This window comes from Hylobates moloch, unplaced genomic scaffold (genome assembly GCF_009828535.3).
Source record: "Hylobates moloch isolate HMO894 unplaced genomic scaffold, HMol_V3 SCAFFOLD_13, whole genome shotgun sequence".
Lineage (NCBI taxonomy): Eukaryota > Metazoa > Chordata > Mammalia > Primates > Hylobatidae > Hylobates > Hylobates moloch.
The window spans coordinates 93,591,511-93,609,463 of NW_026652288.1; the positions used below are offsets into that span (position 1 = coordinate 93,591,511).

The 17,953-nt window shown below is 44.9% G+C and overlaps 1 protein-coding gene and 1 pseudogene across 3 annotated transcripts; one reads left to right on the forward strand and one right to left on the reverse strand.

Annotated features, from left to right (window-relative positions):
* LOC116479888 (putative elongation factor 1-alpha-like 3) overlaps positions 1-17,953 on the reverse strand; it is a 77,430-nt pseudogene that overhangs the window by 49,032 nt on the left and 10,445 nt on the right.
* HTR3E (5-hydroxytryptamine receptor 3E) lies at positions 1,294-10,870 on the forward strand. 3 transcript variants are annotated; one of them, XM_032171748.1, is made up of 9 exons: positions 1,294-1,826; positions 4,387-4,553; positions 5,374-5,418; positions 8,054-8,163; positions 8,657-8,826; positions 9,137-9,297; positions 9,635-9,839; positions 10,002-10,217; positions 10,339-10,870. In XM_032171748.1, the coding sequence occupies exons 1-9, from the start codon at positions 1,760-1,762 to the stop codon at positions 10,566-10,568; spliced, it is 1,371 nt and encodes a 456-aa protein (XP_032027639.1). In that variant the 5' UTR covers positions 1,294-1,759; the 3' UTR covers positions 10,569-10,870. The 3 variants fall into 3 exon arrangements, with proteins under 3 accessions (XP_032027639.1, XP_032027641.1, XP_032027637.1); XM_032171750.1 differs by lacking the exon at positions 5,374-5,418; XM_032171746.2 differs by lacking the exons at positions 1,294-1,826; positions 5,374-5,418 and having other exon boundaries at positions 4,275-4,553; positions 8,054-8,241.

Genomic DNA, 17,953 nt, shown 5'->3' on the forward strand with positions numbered 1-17,953 from the left:
GTACTTTGGGAGGCCGAGGTGGGCGGATCAGCTGAGGTGAGGAGTTCAAGACCAGCCTGGCCAACATGGTGAAACCCTGTCTCTACTAAAAATACAAAAATTAGCTGAATGTGGTGGCACAAGCCTGTAGTCCCAGCTACTCAGGAGGCTGAGGCAGGAGAATAGTTCAAACCAAGGAGGTGGATGCTGTAGTGAGCCAAGATCATGCCACTGCACTCTAGCCTGGGCAACAAGTGAGACTTCGTCTCAAAATAAAATAAAATATGGAAGGCATCCATACCTGCATTTTGCATTCTTCGTATGTAATCATATTGCCAAAGACAAATTATGTCATCACCTATTGTAAATAACACTTTTCCCCAGACCTACCATAAAGTTTCTGCAATGTATTGTCTTCTAGTTGCAATAAAAATTACTGAGTTGCATCAAAAATAAATTAATTAAATTAAATTAAATAAACACAGTTGAGGAGAGAATTTTTTTCCTGGAAGCTAGATCTGAAGAAATCATTAGGGACAGAGATAAAGAGGTAGAAAATAGGAAAGAGAGGTATGCTAGGCAGAATAATGGCTCCCAGAATTTGTCCACATCCTAATCTCTGGAACCTTAGATTATATGGAAAAGGGGAGTTAAGGTTGCAGATGGAATTCAGGTTGTTAATTAGCTGACTTTGAGGTGGGGAGATTATCCTGGATTGTCCAAATGGACACAATGCAATCACAAAGGCTCTTATAAGTGGAAGAAGGAGAGAGAAACAAATAAGAACCAGAGAGGTGAGATATCTTGTGAGAAACATTGGCCTGATGTTGCTGGTTTTGAAGATGGAGAAGTAAAAATAATGAACCAAGAAATACAGGCAGTCTAAAAGCTGGAAAAGGTGAGTGCAATGGCTTATGTCTATAATCCCAGCACTTTGGGAGATCAAGGTTGGAGGATCACCTGAGGCCAGGAGTTGGAGACCAGCCTAGGCAACAAAGTGAGACCTCATTTCTACTAAAAAAAAAAAAAGCCAAGCCTGGTGGCTCACACCTGTGATGTCCCAGCTACTTGGGAGGCTGAGACAGAAAGATCCCCTTGAGCCCAGGAGGTCATGTCTGCAGTGAGTCGCGATTGCACCGCTGCACTCTAGCCTGGTCGACAGAGTGAAACCCTGTCTCAAAAAAAAAAAAAAAAAAAATCTGGAAAAGGCAAGGAAATGGATCCTCCTCTAGAACCTCCAGAAGGAATGTGGTCCTGCTGACACATTCATTTTAGCCCAGTGAGACCCATTTCAAACTTCCAGCCCACAGAACAGTAAAATAACAAATTGTGTTTATTTAAGCCACTGGGTTTGTGATTTGTTACGACAGCAATAAAAGGCATGTAAAATAGAAGGAAACCATTCAACACATGTCTAATAAGAAAAATAGAGGAAGTGAAATATTTATAAATGTCTGAGAATTTTCCAGAATTGAAGAGATGAGTCTCCAGACCAAGGGATCTCACCAAGATCTGCAAGTTGATCACGTATGAGCTATCTATAACCATTTACGTTGTAGTGAAATACCTAAGACTAAGATAAAGTCTTAAAAGCAGACTGAACCTCAAGCACAGGCAAGAACAAGACAACCAGAACACTCTTTCCAGGAAGGTTACAAATGTCAGTGGTCAACCAATGCTATTAGTATTCAAAGTCAGACTCTAGGTGTGGCCCGTGCTGCTTTAATCTGGGCATTCCTGGGTCCCAGTACATGTTCAGAGAAGAATTTAGACAAAGACGATGGAAGGAAGCTGGTTCCACGGGGAAAGATTTTCCTTCTACCTCCTTCTCGGTCTTCTGCTTCAAGGTAAGAAAGGAGCAACGATAGGGGAAGGGGGAAGAAGGAGGACCTCTCCCTAGCAGAACATCTAGGAACTTTTTTCAAATTTCCAACTCCTAGAGATTGTCTAAGATGGATAGAGATCTTTCATAGCTACATTACCATGATGCCCACAGACTTTCCTTTTCTGAAAGACGGAAAATCCCCTTCCAGTTACATGCCACACAAGAGCACTTTCATTTTTCTTCTCGAAAAATAGAGTTCAACACCTGCAAACTTTATCCTTTCACATATGGATATCCAGTTTCCCAATACTACTTGAAAAGTCTGTCTTTTCCCCATTGGTACTCTACATGGAAGACAACCATCCACGATTGTCTTCTCCTGTATTTAGCTTCTATATCCATCCATCTATCTATCCACAGGAGTAATTCTTTCTCTCTACAGGTATGAAACCCAAACCATTGTAGCAAAGTGCCCATCTCCTTTAGCCATAATTTCCCCATCCACCTACTGGATCCAAGAGCTCTAGGTTAGCTAAGGTGCCAGAAGGCAGCAGGTCAAGGGTGAAAGTAGAATGTGCTTCTCTTCCAGGGAGTCAGCATGGTAGAGAGACAAGAACATGGGATTTGGAGACAGGTGGACCTGGCTTTGAATCTTGGTGTCTCACATTGCTAGTTTTATAAACTTGGATGCACTGCTTAACTTCTCTGAGCTCTGGTTTCCTCATCTGTAAAACAGAGCCTACCTTGCAGGGTTGTGAGGATTCAGTAAGAGAAGGAGGGAAGCACAGTGCCTGGCACTTGGTAAGAGTGCCAATAAATGCCATCTCTCCTCCTTAGATTATTCCACGACTTTGGATAAGGAGGCACAGGAGAGGACTGAACCAGAGGTGACTTTAAATGCCAGCACAGGGAAGAGACACAAATTGTACACCTGGTCTAGGCAGTATAAATGGTTATGAAAGTTCCTCTGGGCACTTGCACACAGGGGCTGACAATTGAATATTCACTGCTCCTAGAGTGGTTTAAGAATTTGCCTGGAAAGCGCTGTGACGTTGGGAATGGATAAGGCTCAATGTCCTTGGCACAGGGATTATCAACCATCTCTCTCATTCCAAGTTGTTGCTCCTTCAACAAATTTTCACCAGTAGAAAAATTTTTAAAATTATTAGTTAGAAGAGGGTAAGACAGGCCAGGTGAGGTGGCTCACACCTGTAATCCCAGCACTTTGAGACACCGAGGCAGGCGGATCACTTGAGGTCAGGAGTTCAAGACCAGCCTGGCTAACATGGTAAAACCCCATCTCTACTAAAAATACAAAAACTAGCCTGATGTGGTGGTGGTGCCTGTAATCCCAGTTACTTGGGAGGCTGAGGCAGAAGAATCGGTTGAACCTGGGAGGCAGAGATTGCAGTGAGCCAAGATCACGCCACAGCACTCCAGCCTGGGCGACAGAGTGAGACTCCATCTAAAAAAAATTTAAAAATTTAAAAAAGAAATAAAAAAAAACCCACCCACACTTCTAAAAATAGCTATGTGGCTAGGCATGATGGCTTACACCTATAATTCCAGAACTTTGGGAGGCCCAGGTGGGAGAATCACTTGAGCCCAGGGGTTTGAGACCAGCCTGGGCAATATAGTGAGACCCCCGTCTCTACAAAAAATTTTTTTAAAAATTAGCCAAGTGTGGTGGGGAGCACCTGTAGTCACAGTTACTTGGGAGGCTGAGGTGGGAAGATCCCCTAAGCCCAGAGGCTGAGGCCACAGTGATTGCGCCACTGCACTCTAGCCTGGGCAGCAGAGTCACTGTCTCAAAAAAAACCCCCAAAAACCCCAAACTAAGAAATATGCACAATTATTGTATGTTCATTAAAAATAAAATAAAACTTTTTTAAAGCCTCAAACTAGAACGCTGGTGATAGAGTTGGGTAAAGTCAAGTAAGAAGGAAGGTTGGGGCAGTCAGGGTGAAAACAGGTGTGTTCTCTCTGGGGCCCCGGGACTGTAATCCTATCGGATGACTATCAACATTCCAGGCTCAGTTTGCATACAGATTTGGGCATGCTTTGCATGGAGACAGAAATATTAGAAAGGAGGCTGTAGCTGTAGCTCAGCTTTGCCACATTAGCTTCCAGAATTTGCATTCCAGCTCACCCCATCCTCCCGGGCCTCGGAAGGAAGAGCCCAGCGTCTGGACCCCTCTCGGTGATCCCCTCCCCATTCTTCATCTCATCCCTGGGGACGTGTAGCAAAGCAGCAGCAGACAAACCTGGGTTCAGAACAAGTCCGGCTTCTGCCTTTTATTGGCTGTCTGATTGTAGGAAGTTACTTCCTCTTACTGCACCTTAGTTAGCACCTGGTTTATTACATGAGGGTAAAGCAGTATCTACCTGATAGGGGATTGGGAGGATTAAATAAGGTAATCCATTTTTAAAGGGCTTAGAATATACCTGACACATAGCCAATGCTCAACAAATGTTTGCTTTCATTTTATCACTGGCGATTCCAGGCCCTGCCTTGGGGCCCCTCTCATATATGCAGCACAGGGTTGCTCTCCTTCATCTCACACATTCGATGTCCACTACAGGAAGGGGCGTTACTTTCACCATCAATTGCTCAGGGTTTGGCCAGCACGGGGCAGATCCCACTGCTCTGAATTCAATGTTTAATAGAAAGCCCTTCCGTCCGGCCACCAACATCAGCGTCCCCACCCAAGTCAACATCTCCTTCACGATGTCTGCCATCCTAGATGTGGTGAGTGCTGACCCCTCTAGCCCTCCTTGGTGTCCTTAACCTTTTTCCAGCCCCTGGCAAGGTGGCCCCCCAAAGCCCTTATCCACATTTCTGCTTCCTCCACCACTGCTGGATGGCATTTGCCTGCCATGGGGATCTCAAAGAAGTTCTGTCCAGTGCAGCAGGGTGAGGTATAACAGCACATGGAAGAGAATCTTTTCTTCTCACTCTGGCTATATACCAGTGACCAGGTTCTAATTCCAGAGGTTTTGATTGGATGAAACCCAAGCCTCGTTTTTGTTTTTTTGAGATGGAGTCTCACTCTGTTGCCCAGGCTGGAGTGCAATGGCACAATCTTGGCTCGCTGCAACCTCCACCTCCTGGGCTCAAGTGATTCTCCTGCCTCAGCCTCTCCTGAAATCTGCCTCAGATTTCAGGCATGCGTCACAACGCCCGGCTAATTTTTGTATTTTTAGTAGAGATGGAGTTTCACCATGTTGGCCAAGCTGGTCTCAAACTCCTGACCTCAAGTGATCTGCCTGTTGCAGCCTCCCAAAGTGCTGGGATTACAGGCATGAGCCACCGCACCCGGCCAGATCGATATTTTTAAGCTTCTCGAGTTGTTCTCATATACAGCGAGGGTTGAGAAGGACTACTTTACTCCCGCCCTGCTGTGAACTCTCCTGTCCATAGCCTAACACATCTGTTTTGATAGAGCTTTTGTCCTTGATCACATATCCCCTTTATATACCTTGGGAGTTGGTAAACAAGCATGGGAAGTGGGGGAGATGAACAGACTTCTTACTGGCAACATGATGGAAATAGGAAATTCTTTTGGCAGAATGAACAGATGCACCTCTTGTCATCGTTCCTGTGGCTGGAAATGGTATGGACAACACTTTATTCTCCCCCTACAGTTACAGTCAAAAAGGATTTTAAACAAAGATATAATAATTATGAGTTATGTCCCTAACATTGGTTTGAAACACATGAAGGAGAAATTGAAAAATCGACCATAATGGTGAGGGGCTTTAATACACTGCTTTCAAAATCAAGGAGAGGCTAGGCACGCCTGTAATCCCAACGCTTTGGGAGGCCAAGGTGGGCAGATCACTTGAGATCAGGAGTTTGAGACCAACCTGGCCAACATGCTGAAACCCCATCTCTACTGAAAATACAAAAATTAGCTGGGCATGGTGGTGAGCGCCTGTAATCCCAGCTACTTGGAAGGCTGAAGCAGGAAAATCACATGAACCTGGGAAGTGGAGGTTGCAGTGAGCCGAGATCGCGCCACTGCACTCCAGACTGAGCAACAAAGTGAGACTCTATCTCAAAAACAAAACAAAACAAAACAAAAATCTAGTAGAAAAGGAGTAAATATATAGTGATTTTCACAGCACAATTAAGAAGCTTAGTCTAATAAACATGTCAAACTTTGTATCAACGACCATACATAACTTTTTGTCACACACATAGAGTATTCCCCAAAACTGACCACATTTTTAACCACAAAAAGGTATCAACGCCAGGCAGAGTGGCACATGCCTGTAATCCCAGCACTTTGGGAGGCCAAGGTGGGTGGATTGCTTGAGCCCAGGAGTTTGAGGCCAGCCTGGGCAACACGGCAAAACCTTGTCTCTAAAAAAAATACAGAAAAATACAAAAATTAGCTCGGTATGGTGTTTCACGTCTGTAGTCCCAGCTACTGGGGAGCCTGAGATGGGAGGATCACTTGAGCCCGGGATGTCAAGGCTGCAGTCAGCCATAATTGTGCCACTGCACTGTAGCCTGGGCAACAGAGTGAGACCCTATCACACACCAGGGCCTGTTGTGGGGTGGGGGGAGGGGGGAGGGATAGTATTAGGAGATATACCTAATGTTAAATGATGAGTTAATGGGTGCAGCACACCAACATGGCACATGTATACATATGTAACTAACCTGCATGTTGTGCACATGTACCCTAAAACTTAAAATGTAATTAAAAAAAAAAAAAAAAGGCTGGGCACAGTGGCTCACACCTGTAATCCCAGCACTTTGGGAGGCCGAGGCTGGTGGATAGCCTGAACTCAGGAGTTCAAGACCACCCTGGGCAACATGGTGAAACACCGTCTCTACTAAAATACAAAAAATTAGCCAGGCGTGGTGACACATGCCTGTAGTCCCAGCTACTCAGGAGGCTGAGGCACAAGAATCGCTTGAGCTGGGGAGACAGAGGTTGCAGTTGGCTGAGATCGCACCACTGCACTCCAGCTTTGGCTACAGAGTGAGACTGCATCACAGAAAAAAAAAAGAAAACCTTGTTTCTTGGGAATTTAAAATTAAACTTCTAAATATTTGAGGCAAAAGAGAAAATAAAGCAATTAAGTAGAAATTATGAAGTAATTAGAAATGAAAATTATACATATGAAAATCTGTGGAATGTAGTCAAAGCATAACCCAGTGGAGAATTTATATCTTAATTGCATTGATAAGAAAACAAGGTGTGTGGGAGGATGGGGGGAAATAAAAGTAAATGAACTGAATTTCCAACTTGAAAAGCCTGCTTGATGGCTGGGCTTGGTGGTTCACGCCTATAATCCCAGCTCTCTGGGAGGCCTAGGCAGGCGGATCACTTGAGGTCAGGAGTCCGAGACCAGCCTGGCCAACATGATGAAACTCCATCTCTACCAAAAATATTAAAAAATCAGACGGGTGGTGGCTGGGCGCAGTGGTTCACGCCTGTAATCCTAGCACTTTGGAAGGCTGAGGCGGGTGGATCATGAGGTCAGGAGATCAAGACCATCCTGGCTAACACGGTGAAACCCCGTCTCTACTAAAAATACAAAAAATTAGCCAGGCGTGGTGGCGGGCGCCTGTAGTCCCAGCTACTCGGGAGGCTCAGGCAGGAGAATGGCCTGAACCCGGGAGGCAGAGGTTGCAGTGAGCCGAGATCGTGCCACTGCACTCCAGCCCAGGCAACACTGCAAGACTCCGTCTCAAAAAAAAAAAAAAAAAAAATTATCCAAGTGGTGGCACACACCTGTAATCCCAGCTACTCAGGAGGCTGAGGCAGGAGAATCGCTTGAACCCGGGAGGCGGAGGTTGCAGTGAGCCAAGATCACGCCACTGCATTCCAGCCTGGGTGACAGAGCGAGACTCCATCTCAAAAAAAAAAAAGGAAAGAAAAAGAAAAGAAAAAAAGAAAAGCCTGCTTGGAGGAAAGGAAGGAAAGAGCTGGAGAAAGATAATACAATCACCTAACCTCAGTCTCAAAGTGTGGTTCCCAGACCACCAGAGCTGGCTGATCAAAATTTATGAAGAATGGTCCCAGGCAGGTTCGATTTTATCTATAATTCTCATTTCTTGAAAAACAAGTAAATTTAATAAAATATTAATGCCACAAAGTTGGGTTGTAAATACCTAGATGTTTGTCATAGCATTTTATATATTTTTCTAGATGCTTGAAGTATTTCGTAACTTTTTTTTTAAAGAAGAAATTCAAAGGCAGGACACTCACCTCTCCTCCACCTGGGCTCTAGGTTTGGGATAACCCATTTATCAGCTGGAACCCAGAGGAGTGTGAGGGCATCACGAAGATGAGTATGGCCGCCAAGAACCTGTGGCTCCCAGACATTTTCATCATTGAACTGTGCGTATCAAGGGCTGGTCAGAGGGAAGTCCCACCTCCTGGTAGCCACAGAGATCACAGTTTACCATTGGGGCCACTGTAAGTGGTCTTTAGATGGCTAAGAAACAACCAGAGAGATAAGAAGAGAAACTGAGCCAGGCGCAGTGGCTAATGCCTGTAATCCCAGCACTTTGGGAGGCCAAGGTGGGTGGATCACTTCAGTTCAGGAGTTTGAGACCAGCCTGGGCAACATGGTGAAACCTCACCTCTTAAAATAAAAAAAAAAAAAAATTAGCCAGTCCTGGTGGTGCACCTGTAGTCCCAGCTACTCGGGAGGCTGAGGCTGAGGCAGGAGGATCATTTGAGCCCAGGACACGGAAGTTGCAGTGAGCTGAGAGCACGCCACTCTACTCCAGCCTGGGTGACAGAGCAAGATCCTGTCTCAAAAAAAAAAAAAAAAGAGAGAGAGAGAGAGAAACTGCAGCACCTGCCTCTTGCCTTATCTCTCCTCCAGCATGGATGTGGATAAGACCCCAAAAGACCTCACAGCATATGTAAGTAATGAAGGTCGCATCAGGTATAAGAAACCCATGAAGGTGGACAGTATCTGCAACCTGGACATCTTCTACTTCCCCTTTGACCAGCAGAACTGCACACTCACCTTCAGCTCATTCCTCTACACAGGTAAGTTGCAGTGGGGTCTCAGGGATGGGGTGAATGAGAGCAACCAACAAATATAAAGAAACTATGAGTAAATGGTGACCAAGGAGTATGGGTGGGGAGAAGAATAAGGCTCTATGGATGCTAAAATATTTTCCATAAAGGCAGAACCCAAGTCTGTCTTGTTCCTTACCATCCCAAGCTCCTGGCAAGTTTCCTGGCATGTGGGAGGCACTCGAAAATATTTATTGAAAGAAAGGATGGAAAAAGAGTGCAGTTGAGCCACCAGGAAACTATATCCTTAAAAAATGATTCAGATGGTTCTTATTTTCAGTGGACAGCATGTTGCTGGACATGGAGAAAGAAGTGTGGGAAATAACAGATGCATCCCGGAACATCCTTCAGACCCATGGAGAATGGGAGCTCCTGGGCATCAGCAAGGCCACCGCAAAGTTGTCCAGGGGAGGCAACTTGTATGATCAGATCGTGTTCTATGTGAGCTTGGAGGCTCTTGCTCTTTCCTTCCTCCCACACTTTTACCCTTGCCTAGAATGTCCATCAAATGTGTATCTCCCAAGTTTCAGGGTCTCCCAATGTTACCCTCTCTCCTGGCTTCCCAGCCTCATTCTCCATCCTAAAGCTCAGAGCTCTGGCCTAACTGTCTCTTCGCCGGTTCTATATCAGATTCTAAAGCTGCATTCCACACAGCTCCAGATCCCAGGGTGCTATCAGGCCAAAGAAAAAGGCAGAGACAGAAACTATCACTGCTTTTCCTGGATTTGAGGGTTCCTCTGACCCCATAACTACTTACCGCCCTCTCCTACCCTACCAGGTGGCCATCAGGCGCAGGCCCAGCCTCTATGTCATAAACCTTCTTGTGCCTAGTGGCTTTCTGGTTACCATCGATGCCCTCAGCTTCTACCTGCCAGTGAAAAGTGGGAATCGTGTCCCATTCAAGATAACGCTCCTGCTGGGCTACAACGTCTTCCTGCTCATGATGAGTGACTTGCTCCCCACCTGTGGCACCCCCCTCATCGGTATGGCTCCTCCCACCTTTTGGAAGAGAAGGGTGGGAACTAACTCAGGAAGGGAGGTATACTGGAAAAAAGAGGCCATATGCCTGCCAGGGTGGGATTGGAAGAGAAGAAAGAAATTCTAGGTGGTGCCTCTGGCCCTCACCAGGCCCCCCTTCCCTCCAGGTGTCTACTTCGCCCTGTGCCTGTCCCTGATGGTGGGCAGCCTGCTGGAGACCATCTTCATCACCCATCTGCTGCACGTGGCCACCACCCAGCCCCCACCCCTGCCTCGGTGGCTCCACTGTCTGCTGCTGCACTGCACCAGCCCAGGGAGATGCTGTCCCACTGCGCCCCAGAAGGGAAATAAGGGCCTGGGTCTCACCCCCACCCACCTGCCTGGTGAGGGAAGTCACACTTCCTCTTCCCCTACCTCCACTTCTCTGCTCCTGCCTCCTTCCCTGTCTCCCTCCCTCCACCGGTGACATTTGCAGCCCATGGCTGAGTCTCTGTCTTTCTGTAGGTGTGAAGGAGCCAGAGGTATCAGCAGGGCAGATGCCAGGCCCTGGGGAGGCAGAGCTGACAGGGGGTTCAGAATGGACAAGGGCCCAGCGGGAACACGAGGCCCAGAAGCAGCACTCGGTGGAGCTGTGGGTGCAGTTCAGCCACGTGATGGATACCCTGCTCTTCCGCCTCTACCTGCTCTTCATGGCCTCCTCCATCGTCACCATCATATGCCTCTGGAACACCTAGGCAGGTGCTCACCTGCGAACTTCAGTCTGGAGCTTCTCTTGCCTCCAGGGACTGGCCAGGTCTCCCCTGTTTCCTGAGTACCAACTATCATATCCCCAAAGATGACTGAGTCTCTGCTGTATTCCATGTATCCCAATCCAGTCCTGCTGATCAATTCCAATCCCAGACATTTCTCCCTGTTCCTGCATTTTGTTGGCTTCCTTCAGTCCTACCATATGGTTCTAGGTCCCCCTTACGTCATCTGCATAGCAGACTATACCTCTTCTGTCTGCTGACTTGCCCAATAAATCATTCTGCAGAGATTTCTGGTTCTTTGTCAGGTCGTAAGGTAGAAACTTAACTAACCACCCGGGCGTGGTGGCTCATGCCTACAATCCCAGCACTTTGGGAGGCCAAGGCAGGCGGATCACCTGAGGTCAGGCATTAGAGACCAGCCTGGCCAACATGGAGAAACCTCATCTCTACAAAAAATACAAAAAATTAGCAGGGCGTGGTGGTGGGTGCATGTAATCCCAGCTACTCCAGAGGCTGAAGCAGGAGAATTGCTTGAACTCAGGAGGCGGAGGTTACAGTGAGCCAAGATTGCGCCACTGCACTCCAGCCTAGGCAGCAAGAGCAAAACTCCATCTCAAAATAAATAAATAAATAAATATTAATTAATTATCCAGGCGTGGTGATGCACGCCTGTAATCCTGGCTACTTGGGAGCCTGAGGCAGGAGAATCGCTTGAACCCTGGAGGTGGAGGTTGCAGTGAGTGGAGATCGCACCACTGCACCCCAGCCTGGACGACAAGAGTGAAACTTAGTCTCAAAAAAAGTAAAAATAAAAATAAATACATAAATAAATAAATACAAGAAACTTGGCTGGGCAGCAGTGGCACATGCCTGTAATCTCAGCACTTTGGGAGGCCGAGGGGGGTGGATCACTTGAGGTCAGGAGTTGGAGAACAGCCTGGCCAACATGGTGAAACCTTGTTTCTACCAAAAATACAAAAACTAGTCAGAGGTGGTGGCGCACGCCTGTAATCCCAGCTACACAGGAGGCTGAGGCAGGAGAATCGCTTGAGCCCGGGAGGCGGAGGTTGCAGTGAGCCAAGATCCTGCCACTACACTTCAGCCTGGGTGACAGAGTGAGACTCTATCAAAAGAAAGAAAGAAAGAAAGAGGCTGGGCGTGGTGGCTCACACCTGTAATCCCAGCACTTTGGGAGGCCAAGGCGGGTGGATCACCTGAGGTCAGGAGTTGGAGACCAGCCTGACCAACATGGAGAAACCACATCTCTACCAAAAATACAAAATTAGCTGGGTGTGGTGGTGTGTGCTTGTAATACCAGCTACTCGGGAGGCTGAGGCAGGAGAATCTCTTGAACCCGGGAGGCAGATGTTGCAGTGAGCCAAGATCGCACCATTGCACTCCAGCCTGGGCAACAAGAGTGAAACTCCATTAAAAAGAAAGAAAAGAAAAAAGAAAGAAAACTAACCAGAACTGATAGTTTTCAAACAGAACCTGTAAATTTCTTTGACTCTTTGATTGTGATGAAGCTTCGATGTCATCAGGAATGATCCTCTCTCCCAAGACTGAAGTGACAACTGTTAGGTTTGAGAAGTTTTAATTCTCTTAGGTGTTTTCAGACATATTTTCTTACTAGTAGATTCTTTTGATTTATCTTTTCCATTATCTTGTACTGATCTCATTTTAGCACTCTCCTAATTTATTATGTTTCATGTTATTCTTTTTCTGGTTTTCCAAGTTGAATTCTCCATTAAAGTGTTCTCAGTCTTTCTATTGATTTTACTCAGAACAGCTTAAGCTGTATCCCATAGGTTTTAGAATAAGGTGATCTCCTCTTCATTACTTTGTAGACAATTCATAATTTGTTTTAATTCTCTCTGATATAAAGGCTATTTGGGGCCAGATGCAATGGCTTATGCCTATAATCCCAATACCTTGGGAGGATGAGGTGGGAGGATTGTGTGAGCTCAGGAGTTCAAGACCAGCCTCGGCAACATAGTGAGACCCCATCTCTACAAAAAAAAAAAAAAAATTAGCCAGGCATGTATGGCACACGCCTGTAGTCCCACTGTGCAGGAGGCTGCAGTGGGAGGATTGCTTGAGTCCGGGAGATCAAGGCTACAGTGAGTTCTGATTGTTCCACTGCACTCCAGCCTGAGCGACAAAGCAAGACCCTGTCTCAAAAAAAATAAAAATAGAAATAAAGGCTATTTGGGAGAATGTGTCTTCATATCCATGGATAAGGGATTTTTGTTATTGTTATCTTTTCATTGTTAATTTCTAGTTTCTTGGTTTATGATCAGAGAGCATGGTGTATAAATTTAAACCTTTTTGGATTTATAAAGCTTTCTTGGCCGGGCACGGTGGCTCATGCCTGTAATCCCAGCACTTTGGGAAGCCAAGGCGGGTGGATCACGAGATCAGGAGTTCGAGACCAGCCAGACCAATATGGTGAAACCCCGTCTCTACTAAAAATACAAAAATTAGCTGGGCGTGATGGTGCATGCCTGTAGTCCCAGCTACTCGGGAGGCTGAGGCAGAAGAATCACTTGAACCCGGGAGGTGGAGGTTGCAGTGAGCCAAGATCACACCACTGTACTCCAGCCTGGAAGACAGAGGGAGACTTTGTCTCAAAAAAAAAAAAAAAAAAAAAAGCTTTTTCTCTGGCTGAATGCATGATTGGTTCTGTAACAAGCTTTGTTTCAGGACATTTAAAAAGTATATATTTGTGTTCTTAGGTGTTCTGTCTTTTTTTTAAAAAGCATATATTCTCTATATATGCATCTACTAAATAGAGCTTATTTATTACATTATTCAAATCCTCTATATCATAGCTTATTTTTGTTTACATGGTCTGTTAAAGTTCAAAAGTATTTTAACCATGTTCTCTGGGTACTTGTAGTTTTCCTTTTATATGCTTGACAGCTATGTTATTTGATGCATAAAAGTGTATGGTTATTATATCTTCTTGAATTGTGCCTGATTTTATCCTCATATATTGTCACTATTTGTTCTGTTCAATGTGTTTTGAACATGAGTTCCATTTGTAGGATAGTGTTGCAAATCTTGCTTCTGCCTAGTATATTTTTGCACATCTCTTTCATTAATTCTTGATTCATTTTTGCAAGAGTACTATACATATAAGGTACAAATATCAAAAGGTACAGTATGGTCCGGGCACAGTGTTTCATGCCTGTATAAAAATAAAAATAATAGACCAGCCTGGCCAATATGGTGAAACTCCATCTGTACTAAAAATACAAAAACTAGCAGGGCATGGTGGCACATACCTGTAGTCTCAGCTACTTGGGAGGCTGAGGCAGGAGAATCACTTGAACCCAGGAGGCAGAGGTTGCAGTGAGCCAAGATTGCACCACTGCACTCCAGCCTGGGCAACAGAGGGAGACTCCATCTCAAAAATAAATAAATAGACAAAAATTTAAAAAAAATTAAAATTAAAAAATAAATAAAATAAAATAAAATAAAAATGATAACAGCCCTTTCCCAAAACAAACCTCCTTCTTGCCTGGGGACTAGACTGCCTTCATAGGACTAACAAACTAGCCACAAGATTAGAAATTATGGTTTAGGAGTCATGCAGGTGGAGGCTACAAAATTCTGACCCTCCCTAAACTGCTCCTAAGATCAGTGCTTAAGGTATTTTGCAGACCCTGCACTTAATGAATCAGCTGGCCACCAAGATCAATAAACTGGCTCATCTGATCTTGTGGCCCCAACCCAGGAACTGACTCAGCACGAGAGGACAGCTTCAACTTCCCATGATTTCATCTCTGATCTGACCAATCAGCACTCCCGGCTCACTGGTTTCCCCCAACCCACCAAGTTGTCCTTAAAAACTCTGATCCCCGAATGCTCAGGGAGGCTGATAAAATTCCAGTGTCCCGCACAGCAGGCTCTGCATGAATTACTCTTCCTCTATTGCAATTTCCCTGTCTTGATAAGTTGGCTCTGTCTAGGCAGCAGGCAAGGTGACCCCACTGGCGATTACAGACCCTTGAATTTCACTAGGTTATGTCTAAATGTGCGTTTTCACTAATCCTTTCTGTGTCTCGGTGACCTTTTTCAATATGAATATTTAAATCTTTCTTATGTTTGGGGAATTTTTTTCTAGGATATAAGTAACACTCTACTTACTCTCTTCCATCTATTCTTTTTCTGTTCAGGCAGTTCTTTATTTTATTTTATTTTATTTTTTTTTGAGATGGAGTCTCGCTCGGTCACCAGGCTGGAGTACAATGGTGTGATCTCAGCTCACTGCAACCTCCACCTCCTGGGTTCAAGCGATTCTCCTGCCTCAGCCTCCCAAGTAGCTGGGATTACAGGTGCATGTCACCGTACCTGGCTAATTTTGTATTTTTAGTAGAGATGGGGTTTCACCATGTTGGCCAAGCTGGTCTTGAACTGCTGACCTCAGGTGATCCACCCGCCCCAGTTTCCCAAAGTGCTAGGATTATAGGCATGAGCCACCACGCCCAGCCTCATGAAGTCTTTTCAGTGTTCTAATCACATGTCCTAGAAATTATCTTCTCTCTTTTCTTAATCCTACTTCAGAAGGAGCCCTTGTCCTCAATATTCATATTGGTCATTGACATGGTTTATTTTATTTTATTTTATTTTATTTTATTTTATTTTATTTATTGAGACGCAGTCTTGCTCTGTCAGGCTGGAGTGCAGTGGCACGATCTCGGCTTACTGCAACCCAGTGAGGTTCAAAAGATTCAAAAGATTCTCCCAGGTTCAAAAGATTCTCCCACCTCAGCCAACCGAGTAGCTGGGATTACAGGCGCCTGCCAACACACTTGGCTAATTTTTGTATTTTTAGTAGAGAAGGGGTTTCACCATGTTGGCCAGGCTGGTCTCGAACTCTTGACCTTTCAGGTGATCCACCCGCCTCAATCTCCCTAAGTGCTAGGATTACAGGTGTGAGCCACTGTGCCCGGCCTGACATGGTTAATTTTAAATGTCAATTTGGCTGGACTATCGTGCCCAGTTGTCTGGTCAAACGCTGGTTTAGATGTTGCTGTGAAGGTATTTTGTATATGTGATTGACAATCAGTAAGCTTTTTTTTTTTCCTTTTGAGACAGAGTATCTGTCACCCAGGCTGGAGTGCAGTGGTACGATCTCAGTTCACTGCAGCCTCTGCCTCCTAGGTTCAAGCGATTCTCGTGCCTCACCCTCCTGAGTAGCTGGGATTACAGGCATGTGCCACCACACCTGGCTAATTTTGTATTTTTTTAGTAGAGACAGGGATTCACCATGTTGGCCAGGCTGGTCTCGAACTTTAGCCTCCAGTGATCCACCCGCCTCGGGATCCCAAAGTGCTGGGATTACAGGTGTGAGCCACTGCGCCCGGCCCCATTGTTTTCGTTGCCTGCTCATAATTTTGTGTCCTCTCAGCACCTGTATAGGTCACACTGTAAGGTTCTTTCGAGGAAGAGCAAACCAACTTAACTGTGGAGGCCTGGGCAAGGCTGCTTATATGAACCAGTGATGAAACACTGTTATTCTGCTGAAGCACATGGAGGGCATGCCTCCATCCCCAGGTCAATCCAGGAGCAAGTAGCAATCCTCTCCCATCCGCAGGGAATGGAAATAATTGAACATACTCGTTCGATTTCCCCTGCCTTCCAACATGAACCAGTCAGGCTGTCCAAAGACCACAGCAGCAAACAGAGGCAGCTTTTCCCCAAGTTCACAGGCTTCTTTTTGAAGTCTATCTGCTGGGCTCCTTCAGAGGACTGTAAAGCTCTGATCTTTATACCAGCCTCGAAGAGAGACGAGCTTTTTCCTCAATACTGGTCCACATCATTCAATTGGAACCCAGAGAGAGGAAACAAAGGCACAGACCTGACCATCATTCTTCTTTCCACTCTCTTAACCTCTTTTCACTCCTTTTTTTTCCCCAAACCCCCTACAATGTCAGGGGTGAGGTTTTCCCCTGCATCATATCATCATTCTTCCTGACTCTAGTTTCTTGACCAAATGGTAGACAAAGTTGTCTTCCAGATTATGGGGAAAACCCATAATTTGACCAACTAGGTCAAATTATGCTTGGTATGCTTAAGACAGATCTAAAAGTATATAGAAATTCCTTTCACTCTCAAACTGCCTATTATCTTGCTGAATAATCACAGTTTTAATATGAGCCATTAAGTGTTACCTTTTTCAAAACATGGGTTTTTCATTTTTCATAAATTACAAGTTTATAGAGAGAGAGAGAAGGAATCTCTCAATTAAAAAAATTAAGATGCATAACTTCACACTAATCATGATAAAATGTTAAATAAACTTAAGTTGATTCTAATAATTTGAAATAGCTTCCTATAGGCATTGACAGCTTCACTGGTAAATTTTACCAAATACTTCAAGAGGAATTAATACCAATTCTACACAGTCTCTTTCAGAAATTAAAAGAAGAGGAAACATTTTGCAACTCATTCTATGAGGCCAGTATTATTATCCAGATACTGAAACCAGACAAAGATGTTATATTTCAAAACAAAGAAACTACAGACCAATATCTTATATGAATATAGACGTAAAAATCCTCAACAAAATACTAGCAAACAGACCGGGCACGGTGGCTCAAGCCTATAATCCCAGCACGCTGGGAGACCAAGGCCAGTGGATCACCTGAGGTCAGGAGTTCGAGACCAGCCTGGCCAACATGGCAAACCCCATTTCTATTAATACAAAAAAAAAATTAGCCAGGCATGGTGGTGTGCACCTGTAATCCCAGCTACTTGGGAGGCTGAGGTGGGAGAAACACTTGAACCCAGGAGACAGACGTTACAGTGAGCCGAGATTGCACCACTGCACTCCAGCCTGGACAACAGAGTGAGACTGTCTCAAAAAAAACAAAAAAAATACTAGCAAACTGAATCCAGCAACATATAAAAAGGATTATATGCAATGAACAAGTGGAACTCACCCCAAGAATACAAGATTGGTATAATATCAGAAAATCAATTAATGTAATACACTATATTAAGAGAACAAAACCCACACGATCATTTTAATAGCTGCAGAAAAAGCATTTGACAAAATCTAAAACCTTTTGTGATTAAAAAATAACACTCAACAAACTAAAAATAAAAATAACTTCCTCAATCTGTTAAAGGGCATCTATGAAAAATCTACAGCTAACATCACACCAAATGGCAAAAAATTGAATCTTTCCCCCCTAAAAGTGGGAACAAGACAAGAATATTTATTCTCTCCACCTCTACACGACATTGTACTTAACATTATTCAGGGCAGGCCGGGTGCAGTGGCTCATGTCTCCCAGCACTTTGGGAGGCCAAGGTGGGTGGATCACTTGAAGTCAGGAAGTGGAGAACAGCCTGCCCAA

Bases quoted from the DNA above. Each gene is read 5' to 3' on its own strand.
- HTR3E (XM_032171746.2), top strand. From the start codon at position 4,275: ATGTTTGCTTTCATTTTATCACTGGCGATTCCAGGCCCTGCCTTGGGG. The intron at 8,242-8,656 runs GTAAGTGGTCTT...TCTCTCCTCCAG, and splicing joins AGTTTACCATTGGGGCCACT to CATGGATGTGGATAAGACCC. The intron at 8,827-9,136 runs GTAAGTTGCAGT...TCTTATTTTCAG, and splicing joins CAGCTCATTCCTCTACACAG to TGGACAGCATGTTGCTGGAC.